Below are 27,647 nucleotides of genomic sequence, written 5' to 3'. Positions count from 1 at the left end.
GATGACACAAAGAGTGGATGAAGGAAATAGCCCCAAAACTCATCTCCCAACTGCTGGATCAAGGGTTATTTTTTCTTTTTCTCTTAGACCTTGATGTTTCTCATCCATTGACAAGAATTTTGGGATCCTAGTAGTTCAGGAAATCTATTTCAATCCTTACTTGATGTCGGAATCTAGTCAATGATTTCCTCAGAAAGTTGCCATTTTTTGCTCTTCTTCTCCCAAGGTGGTTATTATTGGACAGATCTCAGTGTTAGGATATTCCTTATATTGAGCCAAAGTGGATCTCTCTGGAACTTGCATCCCTGCATCCTCATCTTGCGCTATGATTCACTGGAACAAATTCCCAAATATCAAGACTGGTGTCCTTCCAACCTTTGACATCACTTAACAAATCTTCCTCCCTCTTCTTCAGGGTCATGTTTCCTTCAAGCCAAGTTTTGATCAGCAACGCTCATGTCCAACTTGCTCCACTTCTCTCTTGAATGGGGACTTCATAATAACATATGATGTAAACAGAGAACAACCTGGGAATGTGCAGGTAAATCATACCTTTTGAAGAATCACTTATCAGATGGAGACTTGAGTGTGGTTCTGGGCCTTCTGGTAGAATCATGAGGAAGTGATCACTATGGAGGAAGGCATAATGTTGGGTTGTGAGTCTGTCTGTCTAGCCTTTCTATCACCCAATCATAGCTTTTTCTACTCACTGATGAAGGCATCCAGGCCAGCATCATCCATTACTAACCTTATCTAAGACAAACTGTTTACACTGGGCTCCTTCCCCAGATGGAAAGAAACAGCCAATCAGTTTATCAGCAAGCATTTATTAAGTGCCTACTAATTTGCCAGATACTATACTCATCTCCAGGGACATAAAAACAAGATTAGAAATAGTCCCTTCTTCTAGGAGCTTACATTAAACAGGAAAAGATAACATGCACATAGGTAAATATATAAAAAGTAAATAGGAGAGTTTGGGGAAGGCAGGTAGAGGTGAAGATACTAGCATTTAAAGAAGTCAGGAAAGTTTTCATATAAAAAGTAGCTCTTGATTTGGGACCTGGAGGAAACCCAAAAGGTAGAGGTATGGAAGAAGTACACTCCAGGAAAAGGAGTCAGTCAGCATGAAGATTTAGAGATAAGAGATGGAGGAAACTTAATGAGGAACGGTTAGAAGGACAGTTTGACTAAACCATGGAGTATGAGGAGTTATTTATAGTAAACATAGAAAAGGCTTTAAATGCCAAAGAAAAAGAATTTATTCTTAGAAGTCCTAGGGAATCCTGGGATTTATAGAGTAAGGGAAGGTCATGGTCAGGTTTGGAGAGGGGAAATACTTGAGTAAAGAGACTAATTAGCAGGTTGTTGCAATAGTCAGGTAAGAGGTAATAAGTATAGAATAATGAGATGGGGATTGAGTTCAAAGATTTTGTAGAATTAAAAACAGTAAGATTTGACAACCAATTGTTTTTGGGTTTTTTTCAGATTGTCAATGGATACTTCGTGCACTTCTTTGCTCCCCAAAACCTTCCCATTGTGCCCAAGAATGTGGTCTTTGTCATAGATATCAGTGGGTCCATGTCTGGTCGGAAGTTGGCCCAGGTATGTGATTATTCTGTAGAAAACACCAAGGAAAGGAGAAAGTGACACAAATGTGAAAAATCTGTCATTTATTGTGTTGCTGGAAGGAATCTGGGCTGAGGGTACTATTAGGGACATCCATGCCTTCACAATGAACCTGAGACATTCTTGACTAGGCAGACATTATCACCTGCTCTGATAAATTGGGGAACAACAAGACATACCTTCTCCCTCCTTCTGAGAGAAACAAATTATCTAGAACAGTGCACATATGAACATGAATCCCCTTGATCACACAGAGGTTCCCAATGACTCATTACTTCTCAAGGTGGAATTTTTAGGAACTTTTCCTCCATATATTTTGTCTTTTTCTATGATTTCCACTCATTATTCCTGGTTTTGCTCTTCAGGAACCAAGCAGAATAAGGTGGTATATAGTGAGTGCTGCACTTGGAATCAGAAAGACTTGCTTTCAAATTTATCTTTGGATTCATTTAGCTCATATGTAAAATGAGGAGATTGGACCAGCTGGTCTCTACTGTCCCTTTCAGCTCCAAATCTACAATTTTACATTTATCCTTTCTAAATTTTTTCTTTTTCAATTTGATTATTATTAAGGCCAACAAAGATCTCTACTCTCTCAAACTTGTGTTTTTTGCACATTTGATAAATATGCCATTTATGCTTTCATCCAAATAATTAATAAAAATGTTGATCAGTAGAGAATCAGGGACAGACATCTTGGACACTCTTTTATAAAAATCTTTCATCTTGACATTGATTCATTAGTCTTTACTTTTAGGGTCAAATAATTCAATGAGTTCTTAATTCCAGGTATATAGATCTACAATATTCCCTTTATCTACTAGTCTATTGATCTTATAAATAAAGAAAATTAGGTCATTCTCTCATGGAATTTCTTGATGGACCTGTGTTTATTCTTACTAATCATCTCTTCCTTTTCAAATTATTCACAAACCATCTCTTAATCTTCCTTTCATTTCTTCTACTTTTTTCTTCCTTTCCCTTCCCTTCCTTTTCTTTTCCCCTCCTTTCCTTTCTTTTCCATGATTATTTTTCAAACTCACCAACAAAGATTCAGCCAACACCCCTCCCAATTCTTTTCTGTAGTTTCTCTGAACTAGTGACTAAAATTATTAAAGGCAGCTAATTCTCTTATGATTTCTTCACTTATATTAGATTTTAACTTTTGTTACTTGTTTTTTGTACTATCCCTCCTTTTCCAAAAATTCTTTTTTCCCCCCTGAGACAATTGGGGTTAAATGACTTGCCCAGAGTCACACAGCTAGGAAGTGTTAAGTGTCTGAGGTCAGATTTGAACTCAGGTTCAAACTCCTGACTTCAGAGCTGGTGCTCTATCCACTGCACCACCCAGCTGCCCTCCCAAAATTCTTTTAAAGAGAAAATACAGAATTTTTTTGCATGCATTGCTATTACCTATCCTCCTTAATCTTTTCTTTGATCTTCCTCTTAATACTTAATACAGTAACTGATACAAATAGTAACTTAAACTTTGCAAAATAATACACAGACTCAAGTTCATTTGATTCTCACAAATCTTTGAGATAGGTGCTATTATTCTCATTATATAGATGAGAAAACAGGCTCCAGAAGGTTGAATGCCTTTTCCAGAGTCACTTAGTTTAGGAAATGTCCGAATTAAACTTCAAATATAGGTTATTCTGACTCCAAGTCAAAAGTCTATCTGAGGCAGCTAGATGATGCAGTGGATAGAGCACCAGCCCTGAAGTTGGAAGGACCTGAGTTCAAATCTGACCTCAGACACTTAACATTTCCTGGCTGTGTGACCCTGGGGAAGTCAACTCCAATTGCTTCACACAAAAAAAGTTTATCCACTAAGTCATACTGGTCCTGATACTTAAAAAAAAAAGAGTGCCATCCTTTGTATCCATCTAGTAGTTCCTTATCCTTGTGTCTTAAATGAAAACAACAAACTTGCCCTCTCTCTTACAGACAAAGGATGCACTTCTCCATATCTTGAATGATGTAAAAGAAGATGACTTCCTGAATTTTATCCTGTTTAGTTCAGATGTGACTGTTTGGAAAGAAAATATGGTCCAAGCTACTCCTGAGAACCTCAAGGAAGCAAGAAACTTTGTAGAAAACATGCAGACCGCTGGATGTAAGGAATTGTCAGCCCAATTGGGCTTCATGTACCCCATTCCATCCTCAAAGACCCCCTTGTTATCTGGTCATCTACCCTCCAGATCAGGGTGGGGTGTGACTTAACAATCACAATCATCTCTGTGCTAAGTCCTACTGCCTCTAGCTAAAGTACTCCGGCTAAGTCGGGGGTTCTGGGAAAGCAACCTGTGAGTGAATCTTTAAGAGGAAACTTCTTAGGCTCAAATTCTCCTAGCCAAGCAGAACAGTGACCCAACTTCTGGATAATACCATCAATTTAGTAGGTGTCCCTTATCTAAATGTCTTCTGGTTCCCTTCTGGAGCCACGTATCTTCTTGGGTCATGCATAGAGAGAGAGAGCCAGCTATGGAGAAAAGAATGAGATGGTATAATACAATAGTACAAGATGATAGAACTGGATGGACTTTGGAGATCTTTTCAGATCTCCAAATTTGTGAGAGAATTTGTGAATTATGTCTTAAAATAACACTTTGAAAATTATATTTCAATATTTTCTGATGCGTTTCTGCAATTCTACGAAATTCTGATGATTTTATTTGCAATTCTATGCATTCATTTAATGCACTTAAAAATGCTACTCTGAGGAGAGGAATGTTTTACCAGATTGCCAAAGGATCCGTGACATCCACAAAAAGGGTTAAGAATCCCTGGACTAGTTTAGTTCTCTCATTTCAAAGTTGAAGTTGAAGCCCAGAGAAAGGCACCCTTGCAAAGTCAGGCAATGAATTAGTGGCAAAGCCTGGGCTCCTGATTCTGCAATTCAGGACTATTTCCCTTGAAACAAAACACCCCGCTGGAGTCTAGGAATAGGAGCCATTGATGTTATTTGGATCATCCATTCATAGTCAGGAAATTGGTAAATAAGCCTGTCTTGGGATGAATCCCAACTGGGTTCTTGGTTATAGACCCTGATTTTTATAGATGCTACCAGCTGTCACCAAACTGGGAGCCCAAGAGGGTCCCAAGACTGCAGAGTCCCTGGCCTTTGCCAACATTCTGAGACGATAAAGCAGTGCTCAAAGATGTTTTTAAAGCCTTTGTTTGGCTCAGGTGGTTCAGTAATCAGACCTCAGTTCAAGGACATGGGTTTAATTCTCTCTACTTAGCTTCTCTTTAATGCAAAGTTCTTTTCTGTTCCTCCACTCCCTAATGTCTCCCTTATAGATGCACTTGGTCACAAAAGAAATCAGGAAAGAGAATCCAGATGGTTCATTTCAGGGCCCAGACACAGCTCAGGCTCTATATCAAACAATTAAACAAGACCTACTATGTTCCAGTCACCATGCTAGGCATTGGGGATAAACATACAATAAATGAAACAATCTCTACTCCAGAGGAGCTTATATATTCTACTGAGATTAGACATCATTCCCATACTCAAAGTCTGGAGGCAGTCCTGTTTCTACATTCGTTTATTATGGGACTTTGATTAAGAATTTTTCTCTCTCTGGGCTTCAGCCTCCTCCATAAAATTAGGGGAATATTTAAATGATCTCTAAAAGGCAGGGTGGTGTTGTGGGCCAATAGGACTGGGTTTAAATCCCGCATAGACAAGCCATTTTTGTGCTTGTGATACCTTTGTTATCTAATCTGTGAAATGGGAATACATTTGCTTGACCTACTTTTAAAGGTTTTTGTGAAGAAAAATAATTGTGAAATTGAAAGTACTATATAAATGTGATTATTTTCAAGTCTAGAATTCTAACTGCTATGATTTATACTATCCTCACTGCCCAGAACACAGCTTTTCAGGGACACATTCCAAAGGGAATACGTCTGAGAATCTCTGTCCCCTGGCCTTCTAAACAGGAGGTTGATTTTAGTCTCTTGTTGGATCCCAGTCTTCTCTATCCTCTCACAACTATCCTTTCCCCCAAATTAGGTATCCATCCACTGACTGACCACCCATTGTTTGTCCTGAAGCTTCCTAGAAACAGGTGGTCTCTCTGTTGGTCAGCCAGGTGTGCCTTTGTCCTGGAAGGGCCATGCTTGCTTGAATTCTAATGATTTTTCCACATAGCCTCCTAGGTGATCCTATTTTTCTGAACAATAATAATAATGTATTTCTAAGTAAGATTAATAACATCATTCCATATAGCACTTTAAAATTTACAAACTCTTTTATGTTACACTATTTCATATCTTCAAAGAGATTCTAATCCGCTTCTTGCTTTCCACTATTGAAGGTTGAGTAGTCATCAATGCTCACCCTATGAAACTTTTAGTTGAAACCTATGAAATTAGCTTTCATAAGAAGACCTTGGCGGTAGTGTATCTCTAGAAATGGATAGAATGCATCTTAGAGCTTTGAACTCAAATCTTTTCCTCTGCTAATCTTCAAATTTGAATTTTTCAATATTCAAATCTCAAATTTTCACCAAATTCAAATCTTTTCCTCCGCTATAAAAATGTTATTTAAATTTTTTTCAATTAATAGGCATTTTTTTTTCCTCTCTTCTTTACTTCCCCGGGGGAAAAAAGAAAAAGAAACCTTATTGCAAATGTAAACAACCAAGCAAACAAAAAGCATCTGGGATTTTATAGGTATGGGCATATCTACCAAAGTAAATCAATAGCTTTATCAATGACCTTCAAGAGCTGTTATGACCAAAAGAATCTATCAGTCTGTGGCCAGCCTAGTGATGTTATAATCTGAATTTAACTAGACTGATGCTTGGACTACAGACATGCACTTTAGGATAAGGTCTATTCTTAAAATCTTTCCAAAAGGTAGCGCCTGCCTACCTACCACAGGTAGCTTACTTCCATAGCTTATGAGGTATCAGTGGAAGACTCCCATGGCAGCCTCTGTTAGGGTAGAGTAATTACCATCAGAGTGTCTCATACTCATAGAAGGTTTTTACATTTTTCAAGGTACTTACACATCCATTGTTACTTGGGATCCTCACAGCAGCTCAAATTACTTAGGCACAAATATTATTATTCCTATTTTGCAAATGAGGAAAAGGAGGCTCAGAGAGTGTAAGCTTCCTCTGAAAGGAGGCTCACAGCTGTATAACTTAGTAAGGGATTTGGGACTAGATCCTACATCTCCTCAGGTGCTCTATCCATCGCAAAGGTGAAGACCGAGAAGTTCTCTTCCAATGGAGCTTTGTCTTTTGTCTGTCTGTGTCATAGTAACCAACATCAATGATGGCCTTCTCAAGGGCATTGAGATGGTGAACAGAGCTCGAGAGATGGGAATCCTCCTTGACAGAAGTACCTCTATAATCATCATGCTGACCGACGGGGAAGCCAATACTGGTAGGTGGCTCAGCAGCAGAAAAGGTGGGAGGGGTGAAGGACCATTATGGGAAAATGGCAGGGCTCCTGACAAAGAGACCCCTGTTCTGGTAGGAGGAAGTTACACAGTTGTGGAACTGCAACTCACAGTTCAGTGTCTGAGAGTAGCACCTTAAGTGAGCCAAAAAACAAAATCCTTAACCCCACAAGGCCAGTAGTTTGCATCTTACTCATCTGTTCTAGAGGCTCCCTGGGTGGAGGAATTTAATTGTCCAAAGAATGAATCAGATCCTCTGCAAAACATTGTTTATCTTACCAAGCTAAAAAAAGGATTTCCTAAATTGTTTTCCATTTCCCTTTCTCCAGTTCTTAATTCACCCTCTTGTGACCAGCTCTGACTCTAGCCCTGACTCATTTACAATCTCTCCTGCAGGAGAAAGTAGAGTTGATAAAATCCAGGAAAATGTAAAGAATGCCATTGGAGGCAAGTTTCCCTTATATAATCTTGGCTTTGGCCATGATGTCAATTATAACTTCCTGGAAAAGATGGCGTTGGAGAATCACGGGGTGGCCCGAAGGATCTATGAAGATTCTGATGCAAATTTACAAATGCAGGTACGGGTCCAATCCCATGTCAGCAGGAAAAAATCCATCTGCCCCTCAGCACTTTGAGCCCAAGAACCAGTCCTTCTATACTTTTGATTCTAACCTGAAAGTCTAAAATTCTATGTATCTGGCTTGGATGATTTAATGATTCTAATGTACAATTATAGTATTCTATAAGAGACAGAATAGCATAGTGGTCAGAAAACTATTCTGGACTCAGCATGACCTAACTTTATGGTTTTTCTCTGATATAATAGCTGCGTGATTAACGGTAAGCCATTAAAATTCTCAGTGCCTGGCAACTATAAATTCCAGTTGAATTTCTATATCAATGGTGGGAGTTTTTACACTGAGAATTCCCTACAAAAAATTAATAATAAATCTGTCACATCCCCTTACCCTATAAGACCCCAAGACTCTGCCATCTCCAGATCCTTTCATTCCCATTTATAAATCTGAGATTCCATGGTTCATCCTTTCATTTCTAAGATCTATAATTCTAATTTACAAGTCTAAAATTTCACATCCTAATTTCTAAACTAAAGATTCTATGATTTTAAACTTTTGTTTCAAAGATCTTATGATTTGAATTTACAAGCCTTCAATAATCCTACCTTTTCCTAACATTTCTATGAATATAGTCAAGTTTCCAAATTATTGGGAGTCCCTTATTGGGTACAGCAGGGAGCTCGAGCCTGCTGAGCTACTCAAGAGAGTCATTCTCATCATGACAATATCCATAAATTCTCAGCAAGGTTGCTTTTGCTATTTCTCAATTACAAGGCCACAGTTTCTCTCTTTTTTGGAGTGGTTAAAAGCTACATAAGCTTTAATGTTCTATTTCTGAGATCCTGAGTCACTCAGTGGGACTCAGGGGTGACTATGTCCTAACTCTTATGTTTCTCAGGGTTTCTATGATGAAGTGGCCAACCCCCTGCTCATCGATGTCGACCTGCAGTACCCACAGAATGCCATCAGTGACGTCACCCAGAACAACTACCAGCATTTCTATGACGGCTCTGAGATTGTGGTGGCTGGGAAAGTGGTGGACTTGGAGAGCAACAGCTTCGTTGCTGATGTTAAGGGACATGGTGTGAGTTACTCTCTGGATTGGGGGTCTGGGACTGGGCTCCTCATCAAAAGGGAGGTTGTCTTATTGTGGCATCCGACCTTTGCAGCTTGCCAGCTTGGGATTTGGTGCTCAAGATGCTTTCTTGTGAATGACACACAACTTATTGTTAGGAAATTCATTCACTTACGGTCATCTCCCTTAGCTTCCTCCTCTGGAAATTTGGGAACCCAATGGCAATCACCTCTCTGTATCAAGCCCTCTGTCTGCATAAACATATTAATGTGTCCTATCTAATCAGGGGGATGACCTGAGATAAGAGTTAGGTCCACTGCCTTGGGCCTTGATCTTCTGCTGAATATAACACCCCCTCCCCCATTTTTGCCAAGACCAGGATGTTGACCATCATTCTTTTTCCTCTCTTCCAAGGCCTTAAATGACCTGACATTCACAGAAGAAGTAGACATGAAGGAGATGGAGGAAGCCCTTAAGGAGCAAGAATACATCTTTGGGGACTACATTGAGAGACTCTGGGCCTACCTCACAATTGAACAGCTCCTGGAAAAGCGGTAACCCTTTTTATACCTCTCTTCTAGCTAGCATACTGAGGCAATTGTGAAGACCCTGACTCAGGGTCTCTCAAGACTCTTGAGTTCATTTGGATGAGGTCTGATTTTTAGAGCCTTCCTTAGGTTCTATGACCTCTGGTTTCTGACTCATTTATTCTGAAATAATCTCCAAATTCACCTTGTGTCTAGGTTTATACAAAAGGAGTTTGTAGGGTCCCTAGCTCCTGTATAAGCACATTTAATTATATATGCATATAAACAGAAGAGAATTTTTATTCTGCCTTAAAGAAATATAGAAGATTTAAAAGTACTCACAAAGAAATACAGAAAAAAAACCAGAAAATACTTATTATAGCCCATCAGCTCCCTTACAAGAGAACTGATCGTGAGGTAGTTAGCAGGGTTACACTGATTTTTGGGTAAAATTTCTCTCTTCTACACAGTTCCTCCCATACTCATAATGTTACCTTGTTGTTTGGGTTAACTCTGAAAGAATAGATAGACAAACTTCTTCCTACTGGACCTGCACCATTCAAATTAGTCACTATAAAAGTGGAGAGTGATAAGATCTTGATGTCTTGCTCAATGATGTCCCAGTTTTATGCTCCTTGATTCTGCTCTTCTATCTGTAAGAACTACATAGACAATCTTAGAGCATTACTCTAAGGAACTGATTTTTTCTTTCTAGAAATCCAGTCCCCAAACTCTTGAACTTGGGGCTACTTCCAAGACAGCCCTAAGATTAGCACTGTCCAAGAAATCTTCCTTCCTTGACTAGAAGACTAGATTCTGGAAGCAAACTGTCTAGGAGAACTCCCCTTCTCTACTAAGGAGACAGTTGAGGGATGTTGTTCACCATTGTCCATGAATTCTCCTTGGTCATATGGGCCAGTGTATGTAGTTTTCCCACTGCAATCACTAACATCCCCAGTGATAGATTATGGAATCCACAGACTCCAGTCTCCCCTTTTCTTGCCCCCTTTTCCTTTTTCTCCTGCCAGGACCGAGGTACAGTCTTATTCCACTCTTCTCTGACAAGTACAAAGGTGAAAAGATGCCAAAGCAGTGTGTCAGTGATCTTTCCTAGGCTGGTACACAAAGGTGACTCCCCTTTGACAGAAAGTGTGCAGCCTAAGTTGCTAAAAACCAATGGGGAAGGGGGAAAGCAGTTAGATGGTACAGTGGACAGTGCACCAGTCCTGAAGTCAGGAGGACCTGAGTTCAAATTCAGCCTCTAACACGTAATACTCCATGCTCCCTAGGCAAGTCACTTAACCTCAATTGCCTCAGTAAAATAAATAAATAAATAATGAAAAATGGATCAGGAGTTTAAATAATAAAAAAATCAATCAGGAGATATTTTTTGTACTTTTAACAAGCTGTCAATGGACAATTCATATTGTCAACAGGGATTTGTTTTCCTAGCCCTAGACAAAGACTTACCACTCTGTAAACTTAGGCGCAGTTAGATGGCTCAGTGAACAGAAGGCTGGGCCTGGAGTCAGGAAGGCCTGAAATCCAACTTCACACACACTATGTGATCCTGGGCAAGTCTTAACCTCTACTTGCCTTAATCCATTGGAGAAGGAAATGGTAAACCACTCTATCTTTGCCAAGAAAACCCCATGGACAGTATGGTCGATGAAATCCTAAAAAGCCAGACAGCAAACCTCAAATTAACTGGGAAAACCTTTCCTTCCAATTAATCTTTTATGCTAATAATTACCACTTAGCAGTACAATCCAGGATTGATTTTTGTGTGACTTTCCTCTCAGCTCAGTTCCTCGAGTGCTTCCCTGAATTGGATCCTTCTCTTCTTGCTCTCATCCCATCCCTCAAGTACTGAAGTCACCGGGTAGGGACTGAACCCAGTGCCCAGATCTGCAATGGCTTTACCTTTTTTGGCTCTGTTTTAGGAGACTTATTTTTAGGAGCTAATGTTGAACTGAGCTGAGATCTACAAATAGACCTCTATGGCCAGCTACTTGAAGACCATTGTCTTTACGCCAACCTCCAGTTATCTCAGAGCCCAGCACTGTTGCTAAGGAACCATCCATCCCTGAGTGGTCATGAAGCTCCCATGCTATATGTGGCCTCAGAAAGTTCAGTCTTATGCATTAACAGGATTTTCACAAATAAAGCTTCTAGGGAAGGGAAAATCAGGGTACTGTTACATTAGCATTGGAGTAGGAAAAGAGTTCTAGTTACACCTGTCCAGGGAGTTCACCCTTTGCCCATTCCCTCACAGGAAGAATGCTGAGGGGGAGGAGAAGGAGAACCTGACAGCTCAAGCTCTGGATCTGTCCCTAAAGTACCACTTTGTGACACCACTGACATCCATGGTGGTCACCAAGCCTGAAGACAATGAAGAAACACAGTCAATCGCAGACAAGCCTGGTGAAGGTAGGGGACCAGACACCATGCTTTGCAAGGAGCCCAGAACAAAGGCATCAGGAAGCTGGCTTGGGTGGGACTAAGGTTCAGATAAGCTGAGAATATCTACAGTCTAGAGACTGTGGAAACAGTCCAGAACACGGTCTAGAGACAGTGGAATATAGTGCAAAAGGGCACTGGTCTGGAAATAAGAAGACCTATGTTCAACTCTCTCTGGTGCCATTAATTTGGGACTTTGGGCAGATCACTTGGCTGCTATGAGCTTCAGTTTTCACCCTCTATAAAAGACCAGCATTGGACAAGGTGACTTTTAAGGACAGTTCCACTAGTTAAAGCTTTGGTTCTAAGCTATATCCAGTCTGAGTTTATCCATTTTCAACATGAATGAATCATGTCTCTGTTAATTCAAAATGTGACAAAAAATAAGGCAGTAACTGCCTTCAGTTTCTGCACAACTAACAGCTTTTGACTTCTTTTCTTTTTCCCCATCACTTGATTACCTGGAAAACAGAAGGTAAGTCTTGATATCTGCTTTTGGGTGGGGCTTGCTAAAGGGATCATGGAGAAAGGGTGGAAATGGCAAAGAAATAGGAAAACCTCTCCCAAGTAATATCCAGGTTTCCTTAAGCTTCTCTGATTTTTGGTTTCTGGACCCACACTCAATAACTCTAGATCCCCTGGCATTGTCAAAAGTTAAATTAAATATCAAAGGACTGGGCTATAGTATTATTCATATTACTCACCTCTGTATGGTGATGGAAAGAGCACAGTAGGTGAGGGGATCTAGTCTTAAAATTGTCAATAACTTACTATGTGAGTATGAGTAACGTCCCTTCTTTTGGCCTTAGTCTCCCCATTTGTAAAATGACCTACCTTGTTGACCTATAGGATGATTGCCATGATCCAGTGAGGTAATGAATGTGAAAGAACTTTGCCAAATGTAAGGGATCATTTACCTCTCTCCCCCAACCAACATAATAATTTCATGCACTAACAGCCTGATCATGGCCTCTTGGGGCTACTAGTCTTTCTTCCAACTTCTCACTCAACAATAGCGTCATAAAGGGATTTCCAACCCCCTTCCCACCATTTCACAAAGTTTATCTCTTAGATATCTCAGATAATATGGCCTTAGGTCCTCATGCTCAGGACACTCAGGGAGGCTTTAGACCAACTACATTACAATAGCTTGGGAGAAAACCCAAGTTGGAAACTATCGATTTGGAAATGGGAGAAAGAGTGTGGATTCTTTCCCAAATAATAAGGAGGCAGTGTGGTAAAATGAAGCTACTCTTCCTGGGGAAATATTCAGAGGCAGAAGGCTTGGATTCAAAACTAGAGTCTGCCAGTTACACAGACTGACTTTGGACAAGTTTTTAATCTCTGATTCTCAGCTCCCTCATCTTTAAAATAAGGAGAAGGATACTAGTACTACCTGCCTCATAGCATGGTCTTGTAAATTTAGGGCTATATAAATATGAACCATCAGAGGCAGCTAGGTGGTACAGTGGATAGAGCACCAGCCCTGAAGTCAGGAGGACCTGAGTTCAAATCTGATCTCAGACACTTAATACTTCCTAGCTGTGTGACCATGGGTAAGTCATTTAACCCCAATCACCTCAGGGGGAAAAAAGGAAAGAAAGAAAGAGAAATATAAACCATCTTTATCATGAGCTATCAGCTTTTCCCTCTGCCCAAAGGCAGGAAGAAAAGGGTGTAAGCAGAAATGTCCCATAAACTTTAGTGATGAAAAGACCTTGGAGATCATCTGGTTCAACCCTTCATTTTATATGTGAGAAAACTGAGGCCTAAAAACATTATGGAATTTACTCACTAGTAATGACTGCCCACTAGTAAATGTCAGAGCTAGGATATGACAGTGAGTCTCAACAACCAAGTCAGAGCTCATTTTACTATTCAATATGATCGCTCTCTTTTTTAAGGTCCCACCTTTACTGGAGATATCTTTGCTCCAATGGCTTAGCCCAAGTCCAAAGTCTGAAGGGATCTTATAGAGAGTCCTGGCAGGTAGACCCAAGAGTGGGCCATGAGCCTTGGAGTAAGACTAAAAAACTGCTGTATCTTTCCTTTACAGTGAAGGCTGATCAAATCTCCCATGTCTGTGAGTATCTTATTCTGCTAGGGTAAGGGCTAGGATTAAATAAATGATTTTTCTAAAAGAGTTAGTGACCAAAGACTGAAGGTGTTTGGGTGAGAAAGCATGTGAACTATTAAAGGATATTCCTCTTTCAAAGACCACAAAAAATATTTTCTTTTCTGAAGCATCCAAATCTGGGCATTAATATCAACATTCTGATTGAGGACCAAGCCTTCCTCATGTAATACTGCTGTTTATTCCTATGTCTTTTCAGATGCAACCCAACTTAATTATCAGCCTCCATCCAATCCCTACTACTTTGGTGAGTTTCAAGTCTTCTCTGAGCGTTTGGATCCTAGCAGCAACAGCAAAAGTTCCTTCAGAAAACCCCTTCCTCCCTCTGGGCCAGCATCAAAGGCCTGGGGATCAAAGAGCACACGCAGAGGGAGCTAGTGAAAGGGACCTTGGGGAAGGAGATAAGGTTGGAGAGGTCTTGGGGAAAGGGAAGATGATTTGAGGGTAGAAGTGGATTGAGGGAAATTAAAGGGAGAAATTTTTGGTTGCAAAGGAAGAAGAGATACTTGATGGGGGAAGATTAGCTGAACCTCCCCTCCTTTCATGGGACTTTGTACCTCTTAGCTCTTAGCAGAGCTATCAGAGGTATTAAACTGTGAACCACCCTTCATTAGACCAAAAGCTTCCTCAGGATGGCAACTGGCTGGATTTTATCCTTTTTTTGGTTTATTAGGAAGCACAGTATCACTCATGTATTAGGCATCCACTTAAAAAATATATATATATATAGATAGATTGGATTGCTTGCTGTCTAGGGGAGAGAAATAGGAGTGAGGAAAGGAGAAAAATTTGGAATTTAAGGTTTTGTAAAAGTGAATGTTGAAAACTATCTTTGTATATACTTTAAAAATAAAAGCTATTATTATTTAAAAAGAGAAAAAATAAAAATTATATATATAGAAATGAGGTAGTCAGATTAAAATAAAGGAAGAGTTATAAAGAAATCCTATGTGAAGGAAGAGAGAGATGGGAAAAAGAGAGGAAGGGAGCGGGGACAGAGAAAAGCCAGGAGGAAAGATTCAGGTAATGGATTTTAGGTTAAAAACAAAGATAAGATGCAATACATTCTCTCACTCTCAACTCTAAGTGAATAAGGATAAGAATAACATTTATATATTGCCTATTGTGTGTCAGGCACAGTGCTAAAGTACTCTACAATTATTTTTATTTGACCCTTACAACCATGCTGGGAGAGGTGAGCTATTATTATCTCATTTTATAGATGAAGAAATTGAGGTAAACTTGCCTAGAGTCTTCCAGTTAAGTAGCTTAGGACTTTCACCCTCTTCATGACCTTCAGTACCTTCTTGGGGCAAACTCAGATCCATAGACCCATGTCAGGGCCTTTGAGAGGCTGAGTGGTACAGCAGAGATTGCTGAGAATCAGGGAAGAGCCAGATCCAAATCTTGCCTCTGATACTTCTTGACTAATTCAATCAATCAATTAACCTCTCAGAGTTTCAGCTTCTCTATCTGGAAAATGGACACAATAGTACCACTAGTGCATACCTCTCATGCTTGTCAAACACGTCACGCCCTGTCCCTCCCAAGTGTCTAAGCCATTTCCTCTCTACCATGTGTCTGCAGTGGATGGAGACCCACACTTTATCATCGAAGTGCCAGAGAAGGACGACGCTCTCTGTTTCAACATTGATGCACAGCCCGGGGTAGTGCTGAACCTCATCCAGGATCCAGACACAGGTGGGAGCTGAGGCAGAAAAAGGCTGGGAATAGACTGGCCCCCAGCATGCTTCTGCTAGGAGCCTTAGGAAGGACAGGGAGACTCCACGAGCTTTTGCCCCAATAGGGACCTCAGATAACAGGTAGACCAACCACCTTCCTTCAAAGTGGAGGAAGCTGAGCCCCACCGTGCTTAAAAGACATACCTATAATTGATAATAATAATAGCTAGCGCTCAGTAGGGCTTTACAAAGTGCTTTATATATGTTCATCTTATATGACATACTTGGGGTACCATATGTCAGAGACAAGATAGAAGAGAGAGTCCTCTGACCTGGGACCCAAAGCTCCTTCCATGGGTCAGTCTGGGGTCTGGATCAGAAGGGTCAGTCAATAAACATTTATTCAGCACTTACTTCATGTCAGTCACTATGCTATGCCCTGGGGATGTAAAAGAGACAAAAGCTCTTGAAGAGCTCACAATCTCATGGAGGAGACAGCATGCAAACCACTATATACAAAGCCAATATTAGACGTTAGTTTGGGCAGAATCAGGGTGAGTCTGCTGTTTTTGGAGAAAAGGTAATAGCTCAGAATTCAGGGAGGGATCGGAGGCTGAGAAGCTCGAATCGCTCACTCATATTTCTCACTCCACTGCTGTCCAGGTATCACAGTTAATGGGGAGATCATTGGAGAAAAGAAAGCCAGTTCAGAACCAAACAAGAACAAGTCCTATTTTGGGAAGCTTGGAATTGTTGCCCTTCAGATGGATTTACAGGTGGAAGTAACACCCCAGAGGATTACCCTGTGGAGTGGAGGCAGGAAAAGCAGCTTTACGTGGATGGACACAGTCACTATCACACAAAATGGGTAATTAGATTTTCCAAATGACTCAGAGTCTGGCCTTCCAGAAACCCTGAATGATCCCTAAAGAAAAACAACAAAGCTGTGGATCACAGAACCTTAGAGCTTCCATCCAATGGAGCTTCCCCATCTTACAGATTAGTAAAACTGAGATCCAGACAGGCAAAATCTACAAAGTTACTGTTAGGAAATAACCTGAGAAGCAGTACAAGAGAAAATAGGACTGTTTTCAGAAGGCTTCCAATAAATCCCTGGAGAGTAGACTCCTAAGGAGTTACTAGGAGGAGTTGGGAGTCAGGGAATGAGACCATTCCTCTCCTCCTTAAATGGCTGCATCAGAGACAGATTTAAAGGAGTGGCTCATAGGAAGTTTTCTGATTCTGACAAAAGTAACAGATGAAGCTGTAAATAGGAAAAGAATAACCATAACAACAACAGCAATAACAATAAGCCAATGCTATATTTACCACACTTTTCATTTTCACAGCTAGAATCCTAGCTGGTGTTCACTACAACCCAATGAGATGGGCAGGGCAGAGATCATTATCCCCCTTCTGTATTTATCATGAAGCTTAGAAAGGGAAAGTAACCTTGACTTGATGGAGTCAGAGAAAGAGATCAAATTGTCTTCTACCCGCCCCGCTCCCCCAGTCTAAGTTTCAGAAAAATCCCTTAACTGAACTAGTTGTGTGCCCATTTAATGCACAATACAATTGATCTGAGAGTTCCAGGAATTCTATTTGTATTCAGGTTCTATTTTTAATTCAGAGATGTTGCTTCCCTTGAATTGGGCTTCACACAATGTCTGGGGACAATCTCCCAACACACGGCAAAAACTTTTTGTTTTTCAGTTTGTCAGTGACCATCAACCGAAAGAAAAACATGGTGGTCTCAATTGGAGATGGAGTCACCTTTGTGATCGTCTTACATCAGGTGTGGAAGAAACACCCAATTCACCAGGACTTCCTTGGGCTATATACAGTTGACAGTCACCGGATGTCAACAAAGACACATGGACTGCTGGGTATGAGTCTAAGCATATTTTAGAGCCAAAGACCTTAACATTTTTGGGCAATCTGGTAAAGTGTATGTCTCATTTTCAGAATGATCTTTTTAAATACATAAAATAAAATATTTAGGATTATAAAATAAACCAATTATATTGAAATATGGTCATCAAATTTATTATATTTATATGTAAATATATGGTGTGTATTAGAACCTATTTATATATAAATATTAATATATTGATTAATTGATATGATTGATATGCAATATATTGTTGAATATACAATATGTATAATATAATATATAATAACATATTATATATATATGCATATATATTTAAAGCTCAGAAATCTCAGTTTAGGAACTCCTGCTTTATGGGGACCCAAGTACTGTAAGTTTGACATATGGTGATTTGTTTTTAGTCACAGTAACTCATGAAAGCTATATCTACTAAGATTGCGAAAGGGATTGCAATTGTCATCTGTGGAAGGAGCAGCCACATTGCTAAAATCACAGATCCTTAAAGTATTGTCATTATTATAACAGTATTATTGGAAGAATATTATTTGGTTCAAAACCCCCTAATAATAATGACAATGATGATACTACTTACTATTTACATAGCACAGTAGTTTCCAAAGCACTTTCACAATCATATTTCATTTGATCTTCACAACATCTTGGAGAACTAAGTAGGGAAAAATATTATTCTCCATTTTAAAAATGAGGGAATAAGAAGCTCAGAAAAGTGAATTCACATACCCAGGCTCATACAGCAAATCTTGTAGAGCCATGAATATAGAACTCTCTTGACTCCTAGATTAACATTTAACCAGTCATGTCAAAATAGACATTTTAGGGAAGTGACATAGGAGGTGTTGATAGTGTGGTCTTTTTCTTTCTAGGACAATTCTTTCACCCTTTTGACTTTGAAGTTTTTGATGTTCGGCCAGGATCTGACCCCAAGAAACCGGATGCCACCATGATTGTGAAAAACCATAAGCTGACAGTCACCAGGTAAATAGGTTCTCCTAAAAACCTAATTTTTCTATAGATCCTGTGCATTTCTGAGGACTTCCCTTGGACCATACAGAATTTCCTATGAGATCCCTAGATCACACTGTTTTCATAGTTTAGGGTTTTCTTTGGGGGACCTTTCAGTAAGAGAGTCCATAGAAGTATGATTGATCCATGGAGAAGTCCAAGCCCCCAAGATGAATATCAAGGGACTCATGCTTCTGTTATTCTACACTGGAATCAGATCTCCAGCACAGGATCTCCCAAATCCCTATCCTGGACAGATCCAGGATCTCCTATATGAGCCTGATATCTCACAATCTTGACCAATTTTACAGTGAATCATTTTTTCTTTTCAGGGGTTCACAGAAAGATTATAGGAAGGACTCTGGACAAGGCACCAAGGTCTTCTGCTGGTTTGTCCATGACAATGGATCTGGGCTGATTGATGGTGTCCACACTGACTATATTGTGCCTGATCTATTCTACCATAGTCCAATTCAGTCCTAATCAGACAAACATGCAAAAGACTGGATTCCAAGAGAGCAATAAAGAATATTTTGGCCTTTTGTATACCGTTGTAATCTGTGAAAAGGGGGCTAGTCTTGATGGAAATTATAGAAATGTAAATGCTTAGAAACAATGAAAGATTTTAATAAAAAAACCCCAAAAGAACAAAAGTCATGCAATAAATCTAGAATCAGAGAATTTCAGAATTGGAAGGGCTTTTAGTTTGACCTATAACTCAATTAAAAATCCCTACTTAACAAGCAATCAGCAATCTGGACCACCAGGGAGAGGGAATGATGGATGCAACCTGGCAGGAGGTGAAGGAACAAAGAAAGAATAAAAAATGCCACAAAGAAGGATGTGTCAGAGTCAATGCTAGGTGCTGAGGGTACAAATATAAAAGGCAAGAGTCTCTGCCCTGCCCACAAAGAGTTTACATTCTGTTAAGGGGATATAATGAATACACAGAGAGGTTATATACAATATAAATAATTGGGGTAGGGTGAGGGTGTAGGACTAATCCCCGGGGGGGGGGGAATTAGGGGAGATTCTTGAACATGGTACTGGAATTGATCCTTGAAGGCAGGAATCCCAAGAGGCAGAGGTAAAGAGGAAGAATGTTCTAGGACGATATAGCCTGTGCAAAGGAATCCTGTATAGGAGAAACAGATAGGTGACAGATAGGCATCTCAAGCTGGGTGGTATAGTGAGCCCAAATCATGGGAAGATTAAAGTATAATAAGGCTGGAAAGATATGTTAGCTCCATATTGTTAAGGGTTTTAAATGCCAAATCTGTATTTTATTATATACCAGACAATAGAAAGACATCAATTATTTTTTAAGGAGGCATGTAATGTGGGAAATCACTTTAGCAGTTACATGGAATATTGATAGGAAAAAGAAGAGATTAGGGGATAATTATGAGACTGGGAGAGTCCTGGGAAGTGATGAGGCTCCGGATATGGATGGTTTTGTTGTGAGAAAAGAGAGAGATGATGAGGTAGAATCAACAAGACTTGGTAACTGAATGTGGGAGTGAAATTCAAACCTGTGTTATCTGGAAGAATGATGGTGCCCTTAACAAAAATAGGGAAGGTAAGAGGACTAGTAAATTTAGAAAAAAAGATGATGATGCTTGTCTTTTGGATCTGTTAATTTTGAAATTCTTAAAGGACATCAGGGTGGAATTGTAAGGCAAGAAGTTGGAGATATGGATCTGGAGCTAATGAGAGAGATTAGGATTTAATTCTATAGACCTAAAAAGAAAATAATTTGTATAGAGATGATATATGAAGTCATAGGAGTTGAAGAGATCAAGAGGGAGGAAGTAGAGATGAAGAAAAGAGCTGGCAGGACAAAGCTTTGGGGGTACATCAATGGATAGGAATGGAACACAGATGATGAATCTGCTGAGTAGACTGGAGGATTATTTGGAGAAGATGTGTCCAAGACTATATTTAACTATGTAATTTTAGAGGCTGAATGTTTATCTCTTCATAGAATCTTCATACAGCTCCTTCTTGGGTACAACATTTCTACTAAGAAAGTTGTTCAGATGGGCTCAAAAGTGCAAGTTCCTTATAACTATAACATATGTGTGTGTGTGTGTGTGTGTATGTGTGTGCGCGCACACACACATACACACACACATACACACACCTTATAGTTACTAAGGCTAGCTCTATTTTGAGTCTACAATCCAACCTCTTCAAGATCAGGCTTCCCATTCCTCAAAGCTTCTTTCTCCTTCAGACGTCTCCCTTTCTGTGTCTATATCTGTGCCTGGATTTCTTTCAACCAAACTGCTGGATAGAATGTCTCCCTTTGGGCAAGTTGCTATTAGATGCCATAGCCAGTGGAGTTGGGAGAGGAGACAGACCTTTCCTCCTCTCTGCCCCACTGCAGAAATCTTTTCTACAAAGTTTTCCCAGGTCTACATGGTTTCTATTCTTGCTTCTTTATGTCACTTCTTTTCTTGCTTTTGTCCTATGCTATGGTTGAGAGGGACAATCACTCAATCAATAAACAATTATTAAATGTTTAGTAAGTATCAAACACTGCTAAGCTAGCGATTCAGCCTTTTATTGGTTTTCAAAGGCATTATTGGTTTTCTGTGCAGCCAATCACATTGTCCTTTTTTTTTCTGATTTACTGAAAGGATTTATTTGTATCACCTGAAAGTAGAGCCCCAAGTAGTTCCAGGGAGTAGTAGATAAAGTGCTAGTCTTGGAGTGAGGAGGATCTGAGTTCAAATTTGACTTCAGATATTTACTACTCATGTGAACCTGAGGCAGTTGCTTAACCCTGTTTTCCAGTTGCCTTATCTGTAAAAATGAGCAGAGAAGGGAATGGCTAACCATTCTAGTATCCTTACTCAATAAAACCCCAAATGTGGTCACAATCAGCAACAAAGATGGTGGGACCATTATCTATTAAAACTTTGTCATCTGTGACTTCATCAGCTGAATTGCATATGTGGAAGAGAATGCCATACATTCTCCTTTACACATAATACAATATTTCTTAAATAGATGCGTCTACTAGAATATCTAGTAAGTGGACTATCTCTCTTCTTGAATCCAGAATTCTTGCTCCAAACCCAGAGGTTCTGGCAATTATACTTTTTTGAGCTTGATTAGTTCCCCAAAGTTGCACCCCTTTGGATTGTCAAAAGATGGTCAACTGCACTTTCCAACTCAGGCATCCAGTACGTAATAGGCATCCGAATGTACTTTAGCTCATTCTGAGAAAGAACTTGGGATCTGGTGGGTGATGGAACTCACAGGATTATAACTTTCCCAGTTCCAGATGGATTGATGGATTGTTCCTGGTCAGGTAATCTCTCAGACAGCAGGGTGAATAGGTTCAACCAGTCCAAGCAAGAAGTCATGCAGCCATCACACTGCCTTGGAACTCTTCTTTCTGACCTTCACTCTCTGCCTTTTTTTTGTTCCTGCTGCATTATGGAACTTTTTTCCTTGCTTTACAACCCAAATCCTCTTTTGTTCAGTGGTATGGCTGGAAGGAGCAATCATTCAATCAACAAACAATTTATTAAATGCTTAGCATGCACCAAGCACTGGGTTACATGATGAAAATACAAAGACAAAACTAAAACAGTACCTGCCTTCAAGGAGCTTACATTCTAATGGAGGAAATTGGCATGTACTTATACACAAAACACATACAAAGCACATTCAAGGTAACTTTGAAAAGGAAACATTAACAGCCAAGGGGATTTATAAAGGATTAATAAAAGAGAGAGAATATTATCAGTAAAATTTGCTACAGACTCCTCCTCCCCCAATTAATTGTTTCCTTTCTAATCTTAATGACATTAGATTTGTTTGTGCAATGGCATTTTAATTTTATATAATCAAAATTGTCCATTTTACTTCTTGTGAATCTCACTATCTCTTGTTAAGCATTGAATTCTTTCCCTATCCATAAATTTGACAGGTATTTTTCCCCCCAAATTCCTCTAATTTCTATTATGTGACCTTTAATATCTAGTTAATGTATATCCACGTGGAGATTATCTTAGTATAAAGTGTGAGGTACTGGTCTAGAAATAATTTCAGCTAAACTGCTATCAAGTTTTCTCAGAAGTTATTTTCAAATAGTGAGACATTACTCCAGCAACTAGAATCTTTGAATTTATTAAATAGGCAATCTTTTGCTGATTTTTATCTGTTAATTACATACATACATATTCCACTGAAGGGATCTCTCTGTTTTTGTTTTGTTTTTTGGCTGAGGCAATTGGGGTTAAGTGAGTTGCCCAGGGTCACACAGCTAAGAAGTATTAAGTGTCTGACACCAGATTTGAATTCAGATCCTTCTGACTTCAGTGCTGGTGCTTTATCCACTGTACCATCTAGCTGTCCCTCTCTGTTTTTAAATCGGTATCAAATTGTTTTGAAAATTATTGCTTTGTAGTATAGTATGAGATCTGGTCTTGCTAAGCTCTCTTCCTAATCACTCTCTCCTTCCCTTTCCATCCCCATCACCACCCCACTTTCTCCACCATTATTTCCCTTGAAATTCTGGCCACTCTTTTGTTTCTCCAGATAACTTTTGTTTTTACTTTATAAAGTAATCTTTTAGTAGTTTGGTATGGCACTAAATAAGTAAATTAATTTAGGTAGTACTTGTATACAAAATAATAGTAATGTTCTGGAATGACCAACTGTAAATGATTTTGTTATTCTCACTAGTACAATCATACTCTGAAGGACTTGTATCTGGATACATATTAAAGCATTTTCTCTTTCTCTTTCTATCTCTCTTTTTAACTTAATTTTTCTTGAGGGTTTTTATTTTCATTAAGATGAGAGATCTATGTTTTCTTTCACAATTTGACTTTTATGGAAATGTTTTGCATAACGTCACATGTGGTTTCTTGTTAAGAGACAGGTCAACAGCCGTGAATCATAGTATCTGAAGGAGTTGCAAGGCAGCCTTTGCTGACACAGGTGTTGTGGACTGGGTATGAGATAAATTGGAGGCAGAGGGAAGAGGAGAGAGGTCAGACAACTCAATGGCCACTCAGTGAGAGAGGTCAGAGAATAGCAACGGCCTCTCAGTCTCCTTGTATCATCCTCTCACAAGAGGAGATCCATTCTGTAGGTCTGGGTTGGATCTCCAGCAGCCACTGTGAGGCAGCTCCCGTGTATTCCAACAGCTCTCCGGTGTATTCCAACAGTTTTTTAATTGTGGATGGAAATAAAGGAAAGGACTTAGAACTCAAAAATCTTACAAATTTTTAAAAATTGTTTTGAATGTAACTGGAGGAAAATATTAAAGAAAAGAATAAAGAAAAAAATTAGGTAGTACTGCCATTTTTATTTTATTAAGCTCAGACTATCCACGAGCAATTGTTGTCTCCAATTATTTAGGTCTTTATTTCTATAAACAGTGGTTTGTGGTTACATTTATGTAGTTCTTGGTTATGTCTTGATAGATTCCTCAGGTATTATATACATTCTGTAGTTATTTTAAATGAAATTTCTCTTTATATCTCTTCTTACTGGGTTTTATTGGCAATATGGGGAAGAATGGTGATGATTCATGTCAATTTATATCTACAGCTCTGAAGTTATTATCTCAATTACTTTCTAAGTGACTCTTGAGGATTCTTTAAATACACAAAATTATCTGCAAAAAAGTGATCATTTTATTTCTTCTTTGACTATGCTTCTTTGACCATGTCTTATTGCCATAGGATTTCTAGTACAGTGTAAAAGTGGACAATAGACTTTGTCTATTCATTCCGTGTCAGCTTTTGGTTTTAGATTTTCCTTCATGTGAAGGAAAAATAATTTTAATCCCATGTTTTCTCCTGCTTTTTATTCCAAATATATATTTTTTAAAATTTGTACTTTAAAAATTTTAAGATTATGTCTATCTTGCCCTCTCCAGAAATGCATAGACTACTCATAGATCTGTTTCCCTTCTTAATGGTACAGGAGCTTTGACCTACTCTATTTCTGCTCTACACCAGTTTATTCCTTCTTAGACAACTTGTTAGCCCATAGCTACTAATACAGTGCTACTAATAAATATGGATACCAAACCTAAGTTGGATGGTTCATTGGCTTAGACAAGTGAAACTCAGAACTCCCAAACTGTAATGACTCATCTATCTAAACTTTCCTGGTAGCAGGGCAAACAGGTATGCACTACTATGTCTAGCTTTTCTAGTATGTGTGTGTGTGTGTGTGTGTGTGTGTGTGCATATATGTATGTGTGTATATTTAATAAAAATGGATTATATTTTGACAAAAGATTTTCCTGTATCTGTTGAGAAAAATCATGATTTTTGTTTGTCAATCCTGTTTTTCTAGCATTAAACCAACCTTGTATTCCTGATATAAATCCAACTGGTCAGTCTATAATTGTAATATGTTTCTGTAGCTTCTTTGCCAATATTTTACTTAAATTTTTTTTTTACATTTTACATCAATGTTCATTAGGGATATTGGTCTATAGTTTTCTTTCTCTGTTTTTCTTTTTCTTTCTTTCTTTCTTTTTTTTTGCTGAGGCAATTGGGGTTAAATGACTTGTCCAGGGTCAAATCTAAGTCAAATTTGAACTCAGGTCCTCCTGACTTCAGGGCTGATGCTCTATCTACTACACCACCTAGCTGTCCTACTTTCTCTGTTTTTAACTTTCCATGGTTTTAGTTCAAGACCATATCTGAGGCAAAGAAGGAATGTGGAAAGATACCTTCTTTTGCTATTTTGGAACAGTTTGTGTAATATTGGAATTAATTGATCTTTCATAGAGTTTGCTTAGAAATTCATCTGTCACAAGTTTTTTTTTTTTTTTTCTTTTGAGAGTTCATTTAGGACTTGTTTAGTTTTTTGGGGGGATATTGAGTTATTTAAATTATTTATTATTTGCTTAATTTGTAATTTTTTCTTTTGAAAATATTTATATATTTCATGTTGCCAGTTTTATTGGTGTATGGTTGAGTAAAATAGTTTCTAATAATTTTTATTTCTTCATTTGTTGTAAGTTCTCAGGCAGCTAGGTGGCGCAGTGGATAGAGCACCAGCCCTGAAGTTAGGAGAATCTCTGGTCTCAGCCATTTAATACTTCCTGTGACCCTGGGCAAGTCACTTAACCCCAATTGCCTCAGCAAAAAAGAAAAAAAAAGCAAATTTTCCACTTTCATTTTTATATCTTTAATTTGGTTTCTTATTTTTAATCAAATTAGCTGATGGCTTACCTATGTTGTTGTTTTAACAGCTCATAGTTTTATTTATTCCATAACTGCTTTTCATTTTGTTAATATTTTCTTTAATTTTCAGGGTTTTTACTTTGGTGTTTAATTTTTTTTCATGGACTTAATTCTATTGTTTTTTTTTAATTGCATGTCTAACTCATTCATCTGTTCTTTCTTCTATTGATAAAAATATTTATAGACATAAATTTTCTTTTCTTATTGATCATTTTTTTTAATGTTTTTTCTTGACTCTTGTGTTTGTATTTCTAAATTTTCTATTTTTTTATTAATTAGGAATGCTTGGAGGTCCTCTATTTCTCTTGTGGGATTATTCTTAATTTTGTTTGTAAATTATTCTTGGTTGTAATATGTATATATACACACAAGTATAACTTGTGTGTGTATATGTGTATATGTATAGAATTCGGGGTTAAGTGACTTGTCTAGGGTTATGCAGCTAGTGTCTGAGGCTGAATTTGAACTCAGGTTCTGATTCCAGGGCTGGCACCCTACCCATTGTGGCATCTAGATGCCCATTCTCTATTACTTTTGCCTTTTGGAGTATTTCATTCCATGCTTTCTACTTCTTTATGGTGTTAAGTATTGAAACTCATGTGATGCTGACTATATTTTCTTGGTATTTAAATTCCTTCTTTCCAGCACCTTAAAGTATTTTTTCTTTGGTCTGGAAACCCTGAACTTTGGCTATTAAATTCTCAGGGATTAAATTTATTTTACTTATTCACAGAAAGAGGAAGAAACAATTTGTTTCAGAGATTTTAGCTCAAAATAAAGAGAAAGTTCTTAACAATTAGGTCTGTCTATAAATGGAATAAAATGTCTTTGTAGATAGTGAACATTCTGCCACTAGAGGTCTTCTAACTAATGATTCATGACAACTTGTCAAAGATATTGTAGAGGGCTTCCGGCTCAATGGCAGGTTACTTTGTATGCCCTCTGCAGTTCACTTCAATTCTGAGATTCTGTGATTTTGAAGGTTCTAAAATTTTAATATTCTGTGAATCTGGAATTATTAATCCAAATTGACTTAGGGGCACATCCCTAAGGGATAGACCCTTTGTCTTTCTTCCTTCAAAGACTGACTTCACACTTCATTATGGGATTCAATCACCAAGGACACACACATCATTTCCCCCCAGAAAACAAGAAGCATCACACAAAAACAATACTGACCCATAGCCTCTGCTTTATAACATCTCCCAGCATGGCCCCAAGAAGCAGCTCCTGGCTGGTCTGGATCAGATATGTGAAACAGAATGGGAGAAATACATGTTACTTATTGTCTATGAAGTTCTTCCATCTTATAAGGAGTGTTCCAAGGACCAGCACAGCAACTTTGGCACTGAGGCGCTTTCTTCTCCATTTTGGTAATCCAACATGGTCTTTCTGTAATACATAGAAGAATACACATATTAACAGAGTTGTGTCAGAAAACTCTCAACTAATTTTTGATAATTTTATTTTCTAATGATCTGTGTTTTAAAATTTTTCTTCAATTATGTGTAATTTTAAAAATATCCATATTTTAAATTGATCTGTGCCTCTTTTCTCTTTTTTTCTTTCTTTATTTCCCATGATCCATGGACCTTGCTTTTTTCTATTACAAATGATTCAAATTAATTGTGGTGTTCAGTGATTAATGTGTTCTTCACTTATCCATAGATTTTAGATCATTTGTGGGTCTTAGATAATTTGTAGGTTTATATTATCTGTGGATTTAGATTACTGGTGTGTTTGGATTGCTTGTCAGTTTTGGATTATCTATGGAGTTGGGTTATCTGTGGACTTAGATTATCTGTGAGTCTCTATCAATGGGCCCTTTTGGGCTCTAATTATCAGGAATTAATTATACTGTTCAAAGGCTGCAGCATGACTCAGAGTCCCATTTCTATTCTTGGGCTAAAATGTCCAAATTCTAGCATTCTAAATGGCAAGGAAAGGAGTAATTAACAGATGAAATAAAATCAGGGCATCTTTACTGAGCTAGCCAA

General features: G+C 38.5%; 2 protein-coding genes across 6 annotated transcripts in view; one reads left to right on the top strand and one right to left on the bottom strand.

Annotated features, from left to right (window-relative positions):
* ITIH3 (inter-alpha-trypsin inhibitor heavy chain 3) overlaps positions 1-18,967 on the top strand; it is a 29,939-nt gene extending 10,972 nt beyond the window's left edge. For 2 of the 3 annotated variants that reach the window (XM_031957500.1, XM_012543762.2), the window contains 16 exons: positions 416-541; positions 1,489-1,605; positions 3,580-3,748; positions 6,910-7,035; positions 7,448-7,629; positions 8,528-8,713; positions 9,119-9,258; positions 11,507-11,661; positions 12,164-12,166; positions 13,748-13,774; positions 14,025-14,072; positions 15,413-15,526; positions 16,171-16,375; positions 17,221-17,393; positions 18,283-18,394; positions 18,754-18,967. In XM_031957500.1, the coding sequence (XP_031813360.1) occupies positions 416-541; positions 1,489-1,605; positions 3,580-3,748; positions 6,910-7,035; positions 7,448-7,629; positions 8,528-8,713; positions 9,119-9,258; positions 11,507-11,661; positions 12,164-12,166; positions 13,748-13,774; positions 14,025-14,072; positions 15,413-15,526; positions 16,171-16,375; positions 17,221-17,393; positions 18,283-18,394; positions 18,754-18,904 (2,034 nt within the window). In that variant the 3' untranslated portion in view covers positions 18,905-18,967. The remainder of the gene's footprint in view (positions 1-415; positions 542-1,488; positions 1,606-3,579; positions 3,749-6,909; positions 7,036-7,447; positions 7,630-8,527; positions 8,714-9,118; positions 9,259-11,506; positions 11,662-12,163; positions 12,167-13,747; positions 13,775-14,024; positions 14,073-15,412; positions 15,527-16,170; positions 16,376-17,220; positions 17,394-18,282; positions 18,395-18,753) is intronic. The other variant, XM_023498301.1, reaches the window with a different exon arrangement.
* A 2,004-nt stretch (positions 18,968-20,971) lies between these two features.
* The window catches only part of LOC100928439 (inter-alpha-trypsin inhibitor heavy chain H4), a 36,308-nt gene continuing 29,632 nt past the window's right edge, over positions 20,972-27,647 (bottom strand). For all 3 annotated transcript variants that reach the window (XM_031957543.1, XM_031957535.1, XM_031957539.1), the window contains 2 exons: positions 26,830-27,042; positions 20,972-21,923 (listed from right to left, as the gene is read on the bottom strand). In XM_031957543.1, coding sequence (XP_031813403.1) covers positions 26,958-27,042 — 85 coding nt within the window. In that variant the 3' untranslated portion in view covers positions 20,972-21,923; positions 26,830-26,957. The remainder of the gene's footprint in view (positions 21,924-26,829; positions 27,043-27,647) is intronic.

Source organism: Sarcophilus harrisii, chromosome 1, assembly GCF_902635505.1.
Source record: "Sarcophilus harrisii chromosome 1, mSarHar1.11, whole genome shotgun sequence".
NCBI lineage: Eukaryota > Metazoa > Chordata > Mammalia > Dasyuromorphia > Dasyuridae > Sarcophilus > Sarcophilus harrisii.
The sequence above is the reverse complement of the archived record's forward strand: the minus strand, read 5'-3'. Positions and strand labels throughout refer to the sequence as shown.